Source organism: Microtus pennsylvanicus, chromosome 13 (genome assembly GCF_037038515.1).
Source record: "Microtus pennsylvanicus isolate mMicPen1 chromosome 13, mMicPen1.hap1, whole genome shotgun sequence".
Classification (NCBI taxonomy): Eukaryota; Metazoa; Chordata; class Mammalia; order Rodentia; family Cricetidae; genus Microtus; species Microtus pennsylvanicus.
In genome coordinates this window covers 75,313,891-75,329,388 of record NC_134591.1, presented here as the reverse complement: position 1 = coordinate 75,329,388, position 15,498 = coordinate 75,313,891, and the positions used below count along the sequence as shown (strand labels likewise).

Genomic DNA, 15,498 nt, shown 5'->3' with positions numbered 1-15,498 from the left:
CAGGTCATCCCGAGTAGCATTAAGTTCTGTACAGGGCTGAGCATGGCGGGTCACATCTGCAATTCCAGCTCTCCCGAGGTGGAGGAAGGCCAGGAGTTCAAGATGAGTTTCAGTCCAGCCTGGGCAAACAAACAGACAGACAAGGTCTATGAAGACATAAAGCAGCTGGAAACGTGGTTCAGTGCTTAGGAACCCTTGGCTGCTCTTGCAGAGGAGTTTGGATTCCCGCACCCACACGACCACTAAGTAGTACAAGTTGTCAACTTGTACAACTATCAATCCTCCAGAGATCAGAAGGAGAAAAATATTGTTTGGTTAAAAAGTTTGCATTTATTTATTTCGTGTGTGTGTATGGGCAGTCACAGAGAGGCAGACGACTGTGGGAATCAGTGCCCTCCCCTTCCACCGTGTGGATGCTTCGAATTGGACTCAGGTGATCTGTTCTGGCTGAAAGCTCCTGTACTGGTAGAGTCACCTTGCCCGCCCAGGAGTTGAGTTTTAATAATAGTGGGAGGGTGGTTTAAGCAGGAAAGGTGATAGTCAAGGGGTCAGTGTGGGTGGGATGAGACGGAAGGTGGATGGGAAACAGGACGTTTTTGTTTTTGTTTTTTTTTTTTTGTTTTTCGAGACAGGGTTTCTCTGTGGCTTTGGAGCCTGTCCTGGAACTAGCTCTGTAGACCAGGCTGGTCTCGAACTCACAGAGATCCGCCTGCCTCTGCCTCCCAAGTGCTGGGATTAAAGGCGTGCGCCACCATCGCCCGGCTAAACAGGACGTTTTTGAAGGCATAATACTATTTGAACTAGGTTCATTTATATCTCTATGCTCACCTGAGACTCAGTTTAATCCACCTTTAAAATGGGGCTGGTTGGGTTGGCGCACATTAAGCCACCCAGCATCCCGGGAGGCGCCCGCAGCTCTGCGGGAGCGGCTGCTGACGCTAGGGGGCGTTTCATCGACGGCTCGGTGCTCGGCTGGCCAGCCGCAGGCACATAGCCTTTCGATTGGTTGGGTCTAGCGTCCCAGCCAGCGCCATTGAGGAGTGGCGGAGAGGAAGCGCCTGGCAGAACCGGGCTAGAGCGGCAGCGCTAGCGATAGCTACAGCTACAGTGACAGGTAGGGAGGCGGCGGGCAGACCTGAGGGTCTGACGAGCAGCTCCCACCGCAGTCGTCCCGGCTGTGCTCAGACGGCTCGGCTCGGGGTCCGTGGCAGCCGGCCTCTCCCGGAGCCCGGGCGCCCTCGCGGGGACCCCGGAGCCCGAGTGTCGCCGGCGGCACCTCAGGCCCGGGCTCGGGGCACCGGTCCCTGCAGCCTGGCGACACCCCGGGATTGTGGGTGTCACTTCTCCCGAGGTCTGAACCCAACGTGCCAGTGTCCCTTCAGCACACCCCCCAGCGGGGCGTCATTCCATCCCTCAGTGCCTCCATCCCCTCTGGGGTCACCTCTGGGTGGGGACATCAGGCCTGGTCCCTGGGGTTTTCCCTTACCCTCTCCACCTCCAGGTAGGGCACCCTTCGGCTTCCTTAGTAACTTAGAGAGCCATCTTCCCTAGGCTTGGTGGCTCTGTCCCCTGCTGCTGCCAGGCTTGGGGTTCTGACAGCCGACAGAGACGTGGGAAGGCAAGGGAAGCTTTGCATTCCTGTGGAGCCCTGGCCTGACACCCACTCCGAGTTGTCCCCTGGAGGCTGAGCTCCGGGGATCCCTCAGTTCTGAGTCCTAGCTGCCTCATAGAGGGACTCCCCGGGTTCAGTTGCCAGTGCTTCTTCCCCTTCCCGGGTCTGGCCTCGCCTCGGGAGGGGCCTGGCTCAAGGTCATGTCCGGCTGTCTGCCCAGGCTGTGGTCTGAGTCCAGATCCTCAGTGTCACCTGCCACAGCGGATAGGGGAAGCCAGGTGGGGGTTATTGCCGGGCAGCTGCCTAGAAGTCCTGATGGACCCGAACATATAAACACTGGGATTCTGGCCAGTCTGGCGGCCCTTCCTGAAACCGGATTCCTTCAGGGAATCCTTGAGGTGGCCTCAAGCCTGGTCTACATGCTTAGCAGAGCTAATGGATGCTTTCTGGCTTGGGCCCCAATTTACTGAACTGAGGAACATGTTAGGGCGCTAGCCGCCCATGCCTTTGTAAATGTCTACTTTGTGTTCTTCCACGCAGAGAGTACAGTAGGGTCTGAACTTGGGTACAAAATGACAGTAGTTTCCTGAAAATGTAAAATTATTTTACGGTTGTGTGTGTAGCCAGGGGACAACCTGTAGGAGTGTTCTCTCTTTTCACCGTGTAGGTTCTGGGGATTAAACTCAGGTCTTGAGTCTTGGTAGCAGCTACCTACACTCAGAGACATCTTGCTGGCCTGACACTGGTTTCTCTGTATTGGGAAAACACCTGCAGTTGGCACTTCAGGGAGAGTTGGTATTTAGGGCTGAAATTAATGGCAATAACAAAAATAAAGAGTACTCCAGCGTTGGCTGGGTGCCCAGGACTATTTGAGGCTCACATAGTAAAACAGGCTAGTCAGTTTGACACTACGCTTTGATAGATTTACCTTTTTAAAATGAGAATAGAGAAATGTTTTTGGTTTTTCCAGACAGGGTTTCTCTATGTATTCCTGACTGTCCTGGAACTCACTCTATAGACCAGGCTGGCCTCAAACTCACAGATCTGCCTGCCTTTGCCTTCCAAGTGCTGGGATGGGATTAAAGGTGTGCGCCACCATCACCCGGTTAGCATTTTTGATTAACAAGAAAAATTTGTTCTTGTGATCTCTTTAAACAAATACTGAAGAGTCTCTTCCAGATTCTTAGTTTTATATCTGGAGCAATTACAAAAAAAACACAAAACCAAAAAACAAAAAAACCCCAAAAAAACCTTTTGGAGGAAATAAGGCAAGTATTCTGCAAGTTTTTAAAATGATATTATTATTTAGATAGGGTCTCAGTATGTGCCCTGCCGGCTTGGAACACCTGCTTATGTAGAGGTAGACCAGAATGACCTTAAAACTCAAAGCTCTTCTGCCTCCCTTGCGCTAGTATTAAAATTGTGTGCCACCACCCTGAGTAGTTAATTGTTCATTTACCTCTCTCTCTATCTATTTATTTATTTTTTGAGACAGGAGTTCTCTGTGTAACAGCCCTAGCTGTTCTGGAACTAGCTCTTGTAGACCAGGCTGGCCTCAAACTCACAGAGATCCACCTACCTCTGTCTCCTGAGTGCTGGGATTAAAGGCATGTGCCACCGCAGCCCAGCCTAGTTAATTGGTTTTTAACTGTCTCTGATAATAAATCAATCTTGCATGGAAGTGTTAGATATTACGGAGAAGGAGAAGTAACTATCAGTCTTCCCTGGAGACTGGGTTGACTTTCAGGGGGCTTTTGCTTTGGGTCTTCCTTGTGTTGATAGCTTTTCCCTTGGGGTGAGTGTATCTTCTGGCACTAAGATAACTCACTAGTCATTGGGCAAAGTCCTTGGAAAGGATCCTGAAAGTAGCCTGGTTCCAAGTGGGACACACGCCACAGGAAATCTGGAATGTCTGGTGTGGTGGCTGATGTTCAACACAAATGGCCTAGAGCAAGATTTACAGCTCAGAGTTCTAATTGGAATCCACTAGCCCAGTGATCCGAGAACCCGCCTGAACTGTAGTTTCTGTTTGTTTGTTTTGAGCTGTCCTGGAACTCTCTATATAGACCAGGCTGGCCTCAAACTCATAGATCCCTCTGCCTCCTCCTCCCAGTGCTGAGATGCCCGGATTAAAGACATGGACTAATATTCTTGGCTCCAACTTCAAACTTTTTGTTTGTTTATCTGTTTCAATCTCTCTCATGTTAACCTTTTTAAAAATCATGTTTATTCATTGTGTGTATATGCATTTGCGTCTGTGTGTGGGTGTGCCCATACCACAGCTTGCATATGGAGGTCAGGGGACAACTTTCTAGAGCCAGTTCTTTCCTTCCTGTAGGTCCTGGGGATGGAATGCAAGCCCTGAGGTTGGCAGCAAGTGCCTTTATCCTCTGAGCTATTTGGATGACCCTCATGTTAACCTTTTATAATAGTAAAAATCATTTATATAACTTTAGGCAAAACATTTCTTTTTAAATTTTAGTTTATATTATGATGTTTTGTCTGTATGAATGTCTGTGTACCACGTGGTGCCTGGTGCCCATGGAGAACCAAAGAAGACATCAAATCCCCTGGAACTGGAGCTACACATTTGAGCCATAATGTGGGTGCTGGGAATTGAACCTAGTCTCTGGAAGAAGAGAACCAATGAGCCATCATGCCAGCCCCCCAGGCAAAACCTTTTACAAATATTTGCTAAAGTATCATAGTTATACCTAAACCAGATGAAATGAAAACTGATTTTAATTGCCAATATTTTGATAGGCTTTAGCGTGTTTATTAAGTGTTTAAAAGAATAGTCTATATATATAGATATATTTTTTGTAATACTGGTAAGCACAATATCACACCACTTATTGTAATGAGCAATTGTGGTTCAGTACTGAATCTAAATACCGAACCCATAGCCAGAGGATTTCTGGTGTATGGCTAAAACTCTTCATTAGCTCAGCATCTTCGGGATGTTTAGTGATAGGGCTGGGGATGAGTTCAGGTGCTGGGGTGCTTGCCTAGCATGCTTGAAGCTCTTGGATCAGTTCTCAGCACCACACAAACCAGATGTGGTGGTGCACACTTGTGATCTCAGCACCTCTTCACCTCCAATCAGAAGTTCAAGCCTATATCTTCAGCTGTATAGTGAGCTCAAGGCCAGCCTTGGATATATGAGACCCTGGTCTGGGGAAAACAAACAAGATGAGTGACTAAACACTGTCTCTCCCTCTCATTTACATGGTTTTATGAATGAGCCTACTGCATAAATTTGCACGTCTTAAATAGGACACCTTAACTAGTGTTGTAGAGTGTGAATTTCATTCACACAGCCTCTGAACATGTTTGCTTTGATCTAGGTTCCCACTTCTTAGCATTTGGGCTGAATGAGTCTACTCTGTGGGGTTGTCATGAGCACTGTAAGATGTTTGGCAGCTTCCACAGTCCCTCCTCACAAGATAGCCACAGCAGCATCTGAAATAGCAGTAATCAAAGAGCCGGAGAGATGGTTGGGGGATTAAGAACACTAGCTCTTGCAGAGGATTTGGGTTTGGTTTCTAGTACCCACATGGAGGCTCACAAACTTCTGCACTCCAGTTCCGGGGACCATCCCTCCTTTGGCTCCTACAGGCTTCTGCATGACTATGACACACATACACCTAAAAGGAGCATGTTCAGATGTTGCCAGATTGGCCCTGTGAAAAGCCCTTACTAGAGCAATCTGATCCCAAGTCTCATCCCCAAAGGAAGTATTTCAGAGAATAGTTAGTTTAAAAGGCCCAGCTTCCGATTGCAGGTGATTTTCTGGTTTCTTGGTGACCTTCCCTGTGACTGAAGAACAGTGTGGACACTGGTCTTCCATTCCTCCTGCGCCTCTGTAAGCCTGCCTCTTACCTTTTTCCACCTGCAGTCAGGTAAACAGGATGCCAACACAGGAATACAATTCAAGTTCTGTTTTGTTGTTTTTGAGACAGGAACTCATTATTTATCCATGGCTGGTTTAGAAGTCTAGACCAGGCTGGTCTGGAACTCACAGGGATCCGCCTGCCTCCACCTTCCAAGTGCTGGAATTAAAGGCGTTGTCTTACCACACCCAGCCAAGCTGTTGTTGTTAATTTCCTCTTTTCCTCTTTTCTAGATTCTGTGACCATGAGAGAGAGAAATAAAGACTGATCCATGATTTCTAATCACCTTTTTCTGAGGAAATAGTCATGTTGGAAGGTCTTGTGGCCTGGGTTCTTAATACCTATTTGGGGAAATATGTCAATAACCTGAACACTGACCAGCTTTCAGTTGCGCTTCTCAAAGGTAAGCACACGTCTCTGCAGTAAAGTATGGCCTGCCTGCCTGTCTTCCTTCCTTCCTGCCTGTCTTCCTTCCTGCCTGCCTGTCTTCCTTCCTTCCTGCCTGTCTTCCTGCCTGTCTTCTTTCCTTCCTTCCTTCCTTCCTTCCTTCCTTCCTTCCTTCCTTCCTTCCTTCCTGCCTGCCTGCCTGCCTGCCTGCCTTCCTTCCTTCCTGCCTTCCTGCCTTTCTTCCTTTCCTTAACTAATTAATTAAATGAAGAATTTGCATTTCTTTGTTTGTGTGTGGGAAGATAATGCATGTGTCATGGTTCCCGTGTGGAGGTCAGAGGACAGCTTGTGCAAGCTGGTTCTTTCCTCCTACCATGTAGGTTCTGGGGCAGGTAAAGGTATCAGACTCAGGTTAGCAGCCTTCCTGGCACCTGCCCTTACCCACTGAGTCACCTCACCTACCCTAGTTTACCTGTGGGTTTGTGTGCGCTAATATGATGCATGCTTGGGCACAAGTGAGAGAGTTCATGGGTATTTTCAGAGGCCAGAAGTCAACTTGGGGTGTCTTTCTCTGACACTTTCCATCTAAGTTTTTGAGACAGAGTCTCACAATATAATCCTGACTGGCTAGCTAGGAACTGACCATGAAGACAGGCTGGTTTTGAACTCAGAGATCTGCCTGCCTCTGCCTCCTGGGTGCTGGGTTTATGCTCAGCTAATTTTTTTTTTTTTTAAAGCAAAACAGTAAGACATATTGCTGGTGACTGCTTTACCCCAGTTAGGTTTTAGCTTTCTGGATGCAGCTGCTATGTCACGACAGTGGTGTTGACTTTGGCTTCAAACTTATTAGCTGATAATATTGAAATTCTCAGTCACAACTTCTTTAGCAAAAGAGGGCAATATTCCTCCTACGGTTGCTGTAAGGATCACGTGGGAACACCCCTAGACTGTTTCACATAGACACAACATAGGCATCCACTAGAAATTTTAAAGTATTTTACCTCGAGGTCTTTGATGAAATCTTTTTTTGTTTTGTTTTCAAGACAGGGTTTCTCTATAATAGCCCTGGCTGTCCTGGAGCTAGCGCTTGTAGACCAGGCTGGTCTTGAACTGACAGAGATCCACCTGTCTCTGCCTCTCGAGTGCTGGGATTAAAGGCGTGTGCCACCACCACCTGGTTTGATGGAATTTTTTGAGAACTTTTTACTTAGTAGTTTTCTTTCTTTCTTTCTTTCTTTCTTTCTTTCTTTCTTTCTTTCTTTCTTTCTTTCTTTTCCTTTTTAGGTTTGCTTCGGTTCTGGGAATTGAACACAGAGCCCTGGGGATACTAGACTAGTGCTCTACCACTGAGCTATTTCCCCAGCGTATTGTCGTGCTTAGAAGTAAAAGTACTCAAGGTTCGGGGCATGGTAGCCTTTGCTGGCCTGCATGTGGTACACTCAGTTCTATGATTTGATGTGGGAATTGGAAAAGGGTATCTTTCTCCCTTTTCTTTTTTAAAAATTTAAATTCTCCTTGCTCAGCTCAAAGTGGAACTATTTAATGCATGTAGAGAAAGAATATAGTTTGAGCTAGACGTGGTATACACCTTTAATCCCAGTACGTGAGTGATACAGGCAGGTGGATTTCTATGAGTTTGAAGCCAGCCTGGTCTACATAGTGAGTTTCAGGACAGCCTGTTCTACATATGGAGTATGTAGAGGGGTAGAGGGACTGAAGAAATGGCTCAGTGGTTAAGAGATCTGGCTGCTCTTCCAAAGGACCTGAGTTCAGTTCCCAGCATCCATTGTCTGTAATTCCAGTTCAGGGTCTGACTCTCTCACAGACATACACACAGTCCAAATACCACCACACATAAAATGTGTTTTAAATGAATAAAAAAGCAATCGTAGTTGCATATATATCTTTTGTGCATTGTGCACACACATGCCTTAACATGTGTGTAGATTAGAGGGCGACTTTGGGAGTTGATCCTCTCTTCCCACCCTGTATGTTCTGAGAATCATATTCAGACTAGGCAGGAAGAACCTTTACCCTTTGAGTCATCTCCCTGGGCTTCCTGATGATTTTCACTCTCTAGCCCTGGCTCATTCTGACACTGTGAAGTCTCTGCCAGCTTCAAACTGGTGATGATCCTCCTGCCTCTGCCTCCCAAGTGCTGGGATTATAGGCATGCACCACCACATACAGCTTAGATGTAATATATCTTTTTTTTAATTAAATTTTTTCTTTTTATTTTACATCCTGTTTGCAGTTTCCTTTTCCTCCTCTCTTTCCGTTCCCTCCCTCTGTCTCTCTTCTACCACCAACCCCCATTCACTCCTCCTCTGTCGCCATTCAGCAGGATATATCTTGTAACAACCGCATGCATCATTAGGGTAATTTTTTTTACATCCTCTTTAAGGACTATTCTTTCTGGCTTTTAGATCTATGGAAAGAAGCTGGGTGTAGCGAGGCATGCTTTCAGTCCCAAAACATGCCTTTAATCCTATCACTTGGGAGCCAGAGGCAGGCGGATCTCTGAGTTTGAGGGCAGCCTGGTCAACAAAGCCAGTACCAGGACAGCCAGGACTGTTACACAGAGAAACCCTGTCTCGAAAAACAGAAACAAACAAAAAAAATTGTGGGATGAAACCTTGAGGAATGTTTTTTTTTTTCTTAACTGGCATTAGTTATGAAAGAACTTGACCCCTTTACTAAGAACCCACAACACAGTGCAGTGTGTGGGCACTCCTCTGAACTGAGGGACTGGTCATGAGAGGAGCTGACAGTATTTGCCTGTCTTGGCGCGGTTGAGTAGGGATTGAGGGCACAGGGTGCTAGATGAACACAAGCCTGTTACTCTGATCTAGTAGCGAATATTTACTGTTGTAAATGTCTGGGGAGACGCAGGAGACAGTGCTCAAGTGGCTGGACTGCCTGCAAGGGGTAAGGGGGGGGTGGGAGAAGACTTTTCTTGTTTTGTTTTTCGAGCCAGGGTTTCTCTGTGTAGTCTTGGCTATCCTGGAACTTCATAGAATAAGATGGCCTTGAACTCACAGAGATCCACCTGCCTCTGCCTCCTGAGTGCTGGGATTAAAGGTGTAGTCACCTATGCCGAGCAAGACTGTATTTTTATATCAGACTGTTGTCCAGTTGTAAGATTTGTCTTAACGTGAACAAATTACTCAGTTTCTGCATGTGAAAAGTTATTAACCATTCCGCAGGGTTCTGAGGACCGAGCAGGTTCATATGGGTCAGAGAGCTTAGAGCTGTCAGTGCAGGCTAGTCCTCAGCATCCATCCTCAGGATAGTCAGCACGCCATTGGCTGTAGGGTGGGACTTCAGCCACGGGCTGTGCTCAGTCCTCAAGTACTTAAAAAGCAAGAACAGCTGGAGGCCAGAGTTCACACTTGATCAACACTTTTAGCCAGCAACTGCTGTGGGCCAGGCTCTGGGCTTGGGATTGGTACCAAAAGCTGAGGCGGGAACAGCACCCAAGAGTCAGGTTCAAGCTGACAGAGCTTTCCTCACATACAAGCTGCATGTGATGCGAATGGCCACTGAAGGCCCTCTTCACCCTCTCTCCCTCTTCCCACCCTAGGTTGACAGACCTCCTATGACCTCTAGTGCTACCTCCTAACCAACTCTGAGATTTCTAAGCACACTGTTTGTCTGCTAAGCCTTGTTTTCTCATCTCAAAGTTGAGAAACTGATGGACAGGTCACGTAACCAACCCTAGTTTGGACTGTTTGAAAACTTCGAGCATTTAGTACTGACAGCTCAAAAGCCTCTGATGATGTTGGAGCACGGTGGTTGCGCTTTGAATTTTTTTTTTTTTTTTTTGGTTCTTGGAGACAGGGTTTCACTGTGTAGTCCTGGCTGTCCTAGAACTTGCTCTGTAGACCAGTTGTCCTTGAACTGGCAGATAATCTGCCTATCTCTGCCTAGGATTAAAAACACACAACACCACCACCTGACTTTAATTTTTTTGTTGTTGTTCTGTTTTGAATGTTTTTAAAAATTAGTTTTCCTCCTTCACATGCTCCTCTCTTCCCCTTTTCCTTTTCTTTCCATTCTGTTGATTAGTTGGTTGATGGGGGTGGGGTTTGCCCCACATGGAATAGGTGGGTGTCACAAGATAGCTAAACTGGTGGGAGTCTGTTCTTTCCTTCCACTGTGTGGTCCCAGTGATCAGACTTGAGTTGTTACACCTGGTAGCAGTCAGCTCTCCCCTCTGGATCCTTCAAATAGCCCAGGCTGGCCTCAGACTTGCTCTGGGGCTGAGGAAGACTTTGAATTTCTTTCTTTCTTTCTTTCTTTCTTTCTTTCTTTCTTTCTTTCTTTCTTTCTTCCTTTCTTTCTTTTTAAAAGATTTATTTATTTATCATGTATACAACATTCCTTCCATGTGTGCCTGCAGGCCAGAAAAGGGCACCAGACCTCATTACAGATGGCTGTGAGCCACCATGTGGTTGCTGGGAATTGAACTCAGGACCTCTGGAAGAGCAGCTAGTGCTCTTAACCACTGAGCCATCTCTCCAGCCCTGACTTTGAATTTCTGATCTTCCTGTCTTCACATCCCAAGTGCTGGCCTTACAGTGCACACTTCTGCAGGTCTGCAGGTCTGAGTGGAACTGGCTCCCAGTGTGAGAGAGGAAGTGCTCTACCTATTGACCTGCAACCCTGGCCTTGAAGTTTTGATTTTTGCTTGGGAATGCCCAAATAATATATCTATGTAAATATTTTAAAATCAGAAAATGCCCCCAAACCTTAAATATTTGAAATCCCAAGCATTCCAGACAGGGATATTCAACTCGTCCTTTTTTACCTTGTTATGAAGATTGAGATAATACATGGACTGGAGAGATGGTTCAGCAGTTGAGTATTGGTTGCTCTTCCGAAGGACCTGGGTTCTATTCCCAGCACCCACATGGCAGCTCACAACTGTCTGTAACTCCAGTTTCAGGGGACTTGATGCCCTCTTCATGCCTCTACACGCACCAGGCACAGATGTACATACATACAGGCAAAACATCCATACACATAAAATAAAATTAAAAATCAAAGTGTATTAGTTATTGTGCTAGTGCTCTGAGGAGACACAACAGCCCGTGCAGCTAATAAAAGAAAGCAATTAATTGAGGGCTTGCTTCTAGTTAGAGGGCAGTCCATGGTCATCACGGCAGGAAGAATGGGAGCAGGCCAGTAGGCATGGTGCTGTCGCTGGAGCGGAGAGCTCTCATCTGATCAGCAAGTTGTAGACAGAGACTGGGCCAGGCATGGACTTTGCAAGCCCACCTCTAGCGACACACCTCCTCCAACAAGGCCACACCTCCCAATCGGTCCTAAACAGCCCACTACCTAGGGAACCAGATATTCAAATATAAAAGCTTATGAGGGCTAACCACCCCACATATATTAAATATTTAAAGAATATTTCTCTTATCCATTTGAGATTGTAATTATACCGTTTACCTTTTCCCTATCCTCCTTCTCAGCCCTCCCACATCTCCCTCTTGGCTCTTTTGAATTCCTGGTAAATGTGTCTTTTTTTAATGCGATAATCCAGGGGCTGTGGTTATAACCTGGTGGGAGAACATTTGCCTGCACGAGTGGGTGGGAGATTAGGAGGGTCTGAGTCTGAGGTCTACCGTTTGGGGGAAAGAGGGATAATGATAGAATATTTTGCACACAGTAAGACCTCACTAAGCGGTAGGTGCTGTCACTCTCATTGTCCCACCGCAGCTGTAAAGTCCCTGTCCTCAGAGCCACTCACCTGTTGGGGAGACAAATTAAACAGCAACACGCCAGCCATTGTTAACTTTAGCTAGAGGCAATAGCTGGATATGAAGGCTGGCTCCTATAATTCCAGCATTTGAGAGGATGAGGCAGGAGGATTGCTGTGAGTTGAAGGCCAGTCTGGTGTACATAGTGAGTTCCAGGCTAGTCTGAGTGACTAGCCCGTGAGAATCTGTCTTCAACTACAAAAGAAGTTACACTATGCATTAGAGTGCATGGGAGAGGAGCCTTTTGTTCTGTCTGTAGGGCCCGGGGAAAGCTACTGTGGGTGGCTTTTGAGTGAGCAGAAAAGGGTTTCAGTGGGTTGCACATGAGGGGTCGCCACTCTTCATGTGGAGTGAATCCCAGGAGCAGGCACTGGGGAGTCAGAAAGTAGAGGCTTTGTCATGTGAGGACTCTGCACTTCAATCCTCACCCCCTTGTTTTTTTGAGTCCTCTTCAGCCTGGTCCTTTAAATGACCTGGAGCAGAATGAAGAGAATCTGGTCACTAGAGATGTCTGGGAAAGTCCCTCGAGGCCTGAGTTCACCACAGTGTCAGTGAATACATCTCTGGCCAGTGTGGGGTGAGGCATTTTGGGGCGAGCAATCCCTGAATAAGCCAGGAAATTGTTTGCCTGGAAATCAATAAGTGGCGTCTGGCCTTGAAAACGCCGAAGTCATTTGGGTGCTTTGCTGCCTGACTCTCAGGCAGTCCTTCTTAGCAGGGCAGGGCCCTTCCCAGCAGGGCAGGTTGTGGGCACACATGTGTGCGTGTGTGTGTGTGTGTGTGTGTGTGTGTGTGTGTGTGTGTGTGAGAGAGAGAGAGAGAGAGAGAGAGAGAGAGAGAGAGAGAGAGACAGAAAGAGAGAGAGAGAACTAGTTTTCTATCTTGAACCATTACTTTTTTTTTTTTTTGCTGTTCTTAACTGTTGGCTTGCTGCAGGCTTCTGTTTCTTCTCTTTCCTTTCAGCACCTGCTATGCTTTCCCTGCTTCAGCTTCTTTAATGTTTTCTGTGTGAGTTCCTTCCACTTCTGAGCAGTACAGCAGCCAGGGAAACCCAGGAGCCACCTGCTTTGGTGCCAGATTAGCATATGGAAAATAAGACCATTCTCAGTGCAAATGAGAAGAGGCCTGGGCGTGACTGCTGCACATGGAGCACTCACCAGCACATGGAGCACTCACCGCACATGGAGTACTCACTGCACGTGTGCGAGAACCTGTCTTCTATTCCTAGTGCTGCAAAAACAAAAAAGGAAACTGTGCTTGTCTCTCTGAAAGTCATTTTCACTTAAGGAGAAGATTTTCTGATTTTTTTTCTCCTTTATGATAATTTTCTCTCCATCTTTGGAAGTAGGTTTATTTTACTTTAGTTTAGTCTTAAAGCTGTGATGTGGGGACCCCCCTCCCCGAAAAAAAAGATACTACACTTGAATCTGCCCAATTGCCAGGTTTGACCTCTTTTTAGATATGCAAATAAATGCAGTCATTTATCTGGGGAAGTACCAAGCCTACATCATTACATCTTTGCATTGCCTTGTCTGCCTGGTTCCTGGGCCTTTCTACCAGCTGTTCTCAAAAAACCCATCCCAGACAGATTCACGTGGCTCAGAAATGGTTTTGCATTGTGCAAACAGTTTTATCATTCCAAGGCCCTCTCCTCAGCAGTTTGTGGCTAGGGGTGACGTCTCCCTGTGGCCTTCAGAGTAGAGCTTGGTTGTATATGTGCAAATAAATGGCTTGCACAGTCAGTTGAGCCCGTGCGTCAGCCCTCCCTTACCGTGATAAAATACCTGGGATGATTCGTTTAAAAGGGGAAAGGTTTTTTTTTTTAAATATTTATTTATTTATTTATTATGTATTCAATATTCTGTCTGTGTGTGTGTCTCCAGGCCAGAAGAGGGCACCAGACTTCATTACAGATGGTTGTGAGCCACCATGTGGTTGCTGGGAATTGAACTCAGAACCTTTGGAAGAGCAGGCAATGCTCTTAACCGCTGAGCCATCTCTCCAGCCCGGGAAAGGTTATTTTGGCTCACAGTTTTGGTTCACATGGGTTGCTCGGCCCTATTGCCCCTGGGCCTGTAGTGATGGTTGAGTACCTGTCAGAGCAGGCCTGCTTACCCTGTGACAGATGGGGAGCAGAGTCAGTGAGGGGCCCGAGTCTCAGTACCCCTTTTGAGGGTATGTCCTTAATACTCTAACTTCTACCAAGTAAAGGCCCTGCTGCTTCCCAGTAGTGTCATGGGCTGGGATAATCCCTTAATTCATGGGCCTTCGGTGGACATTTGGATCCCAGTGGTAGCAGAGCTAGAGCTGGCTGCCCTGTCTTTGCACATCCTGTTCGGAGTCATCGTACAAGTTGGCCCTGTTATTTCTGTGCCTTCTTACCAGATACTGTGCCTCAAGGAAGGGAGGTACAGAGAGACCATTTGGTCTCATTAGAAAAAAAAAGAATACTTTTGGGTGACTGGTTTTATTTATTTAGTTACTTTTTTTCTTTCTGAGATAGGGTCTCTCTATAGCCCTGGCCATCCTAGAACTAACTGTATATGTAGACCAGCTGGCCTCATAGAGATCTGCCGGCCTCTGCATTCCGAGTGCTGGGGTTAAAGGCGTGCACCGCCACTGCCTGCCTTCAGTTTTATTAACTAAACCATAGGCTCTCAAGCATTTTGTGACCTATGGTCAGTTCTGGGAGAAGGCATTGCTGAGGGCTGGGACTGCTTGTTAAAAGCCACAGCAGATTTTTTTTTTCCCTCGAGACAGGGTTTCTCTGTGTAACAGCCTTAGCTGTCCTGGAACTAGCTTTTGTAGACCAGGCTGGCCTCGAACTCACAGAGATCTGCCTGCCTGCCTCTCCAGTGCTGGGATTAAAGGTGTGCGCTACCACTGCCCTGCTAGATTCTTGTGTTTTAACCTCAGAGATTCTGATTTGGGGGATGTTGGGCCAAACCCAGGAGCCTTTATTACATCTTAGAGAGTCAGAAGATGGCAGTCTTGTGGGAACTGTTAGTCTAAGCTAGGGGTCTTCAAACTAGCCAGCATGCAAGATCTGACCTGCTAGCTCAGGATGGCTTTTACTAATTTTACTAATATTAATTAATTATTGTGTGTGAATGCTTCTGTGCAAGAGGTCTAATGACAACTTCTGGGAGTCTGTTCCCTCTTTGTACTGTGTAGGTCCTGGAGATTGAATGTAGGTCTTCACGCTTGGCATCAAGCACCTTTATCTGCTGAGCTATCTTTTTTCTTATTTGGCAGTGGCTGGGTTGGGGGGCGTGTTTGAGACAGGATTTCTCGGTAGCTTTGGAGCCTGTTCCGGACCTGGAACTAGCTCTTGTTAGACCAGGCTGCTTCTGCCTCCTGAGTGCTCACTGTGTAGCCAAGAATGATCTGGAACTTCTGATTCCCTGTTTCTATCTCTGAATTGTGGGATTACAGGAATGTACCACTATGGTGGTGTTACATTTTCTTTGGTGGGGATCAAACACAGGGTTTTATGTATGTATGGTGAATACCATTGAAACCCCTAGTTGTCCATTACATTTTTAAACCTTTGAAAAAATGAGGAAACTGAAGCCTGGCAGTGGTGGCACACGCCTTTAATCCCAGCACACAGGAGGAAGAGACAGGTGGAGCTCTGAGTTAGTTTAAAGGCCAGCCCAGTCTACAGAGCGAGTGCTAGGACAGGCTCCAAAGCATATGCCTTTAGTCCTAGCTACTCAGAAGGCTAAGCTAGGGGCATAGTGATGAGCCCAGAAGTTTGTGGTCAGCCTGGGCAACGTAGTGAGTGAGACCCATGAGTCAAGAAAAGAAAAGGAAGTGACAGCAGGGTAGCGGAGTG

At 46.8% G+C, this 15,498-nt stretch overlaps 1 protein-coding gene across 6 annotated transcripts in view; it reads left to right on the top strand.

Moving 5' to 3' along the window:
- Window positions 1-1,028: 1,028 nt before the first annotated feature.
- Vps13d (vacuolar protein sorting 13 homolog D) overlaps window positions 1,029-15,498 on the top strand; it is a 256,944-nt gene continuing 242,474 nt past the window's right edge. For all 6 annotated transcript variants that reach the window (XR_012907550.1, XM_075946687.1, XM_075946686.1 and 3 more), the window contains exons 1-2: window positions 1,029-1,114; window positions 5,739-5,908. Coding sequence is in view for 5 of the 6 variants with exons in the window: in XM_075946687.1 (XP_075802802.1) it covers window positions 5,812-5,908 (97 nt within the window). In the remaining variant the exon portion in view is untranslated. The remainder of the gene's footprint in view (window positions 1,115-5,738; window positions 5,909-15,498) is intronic.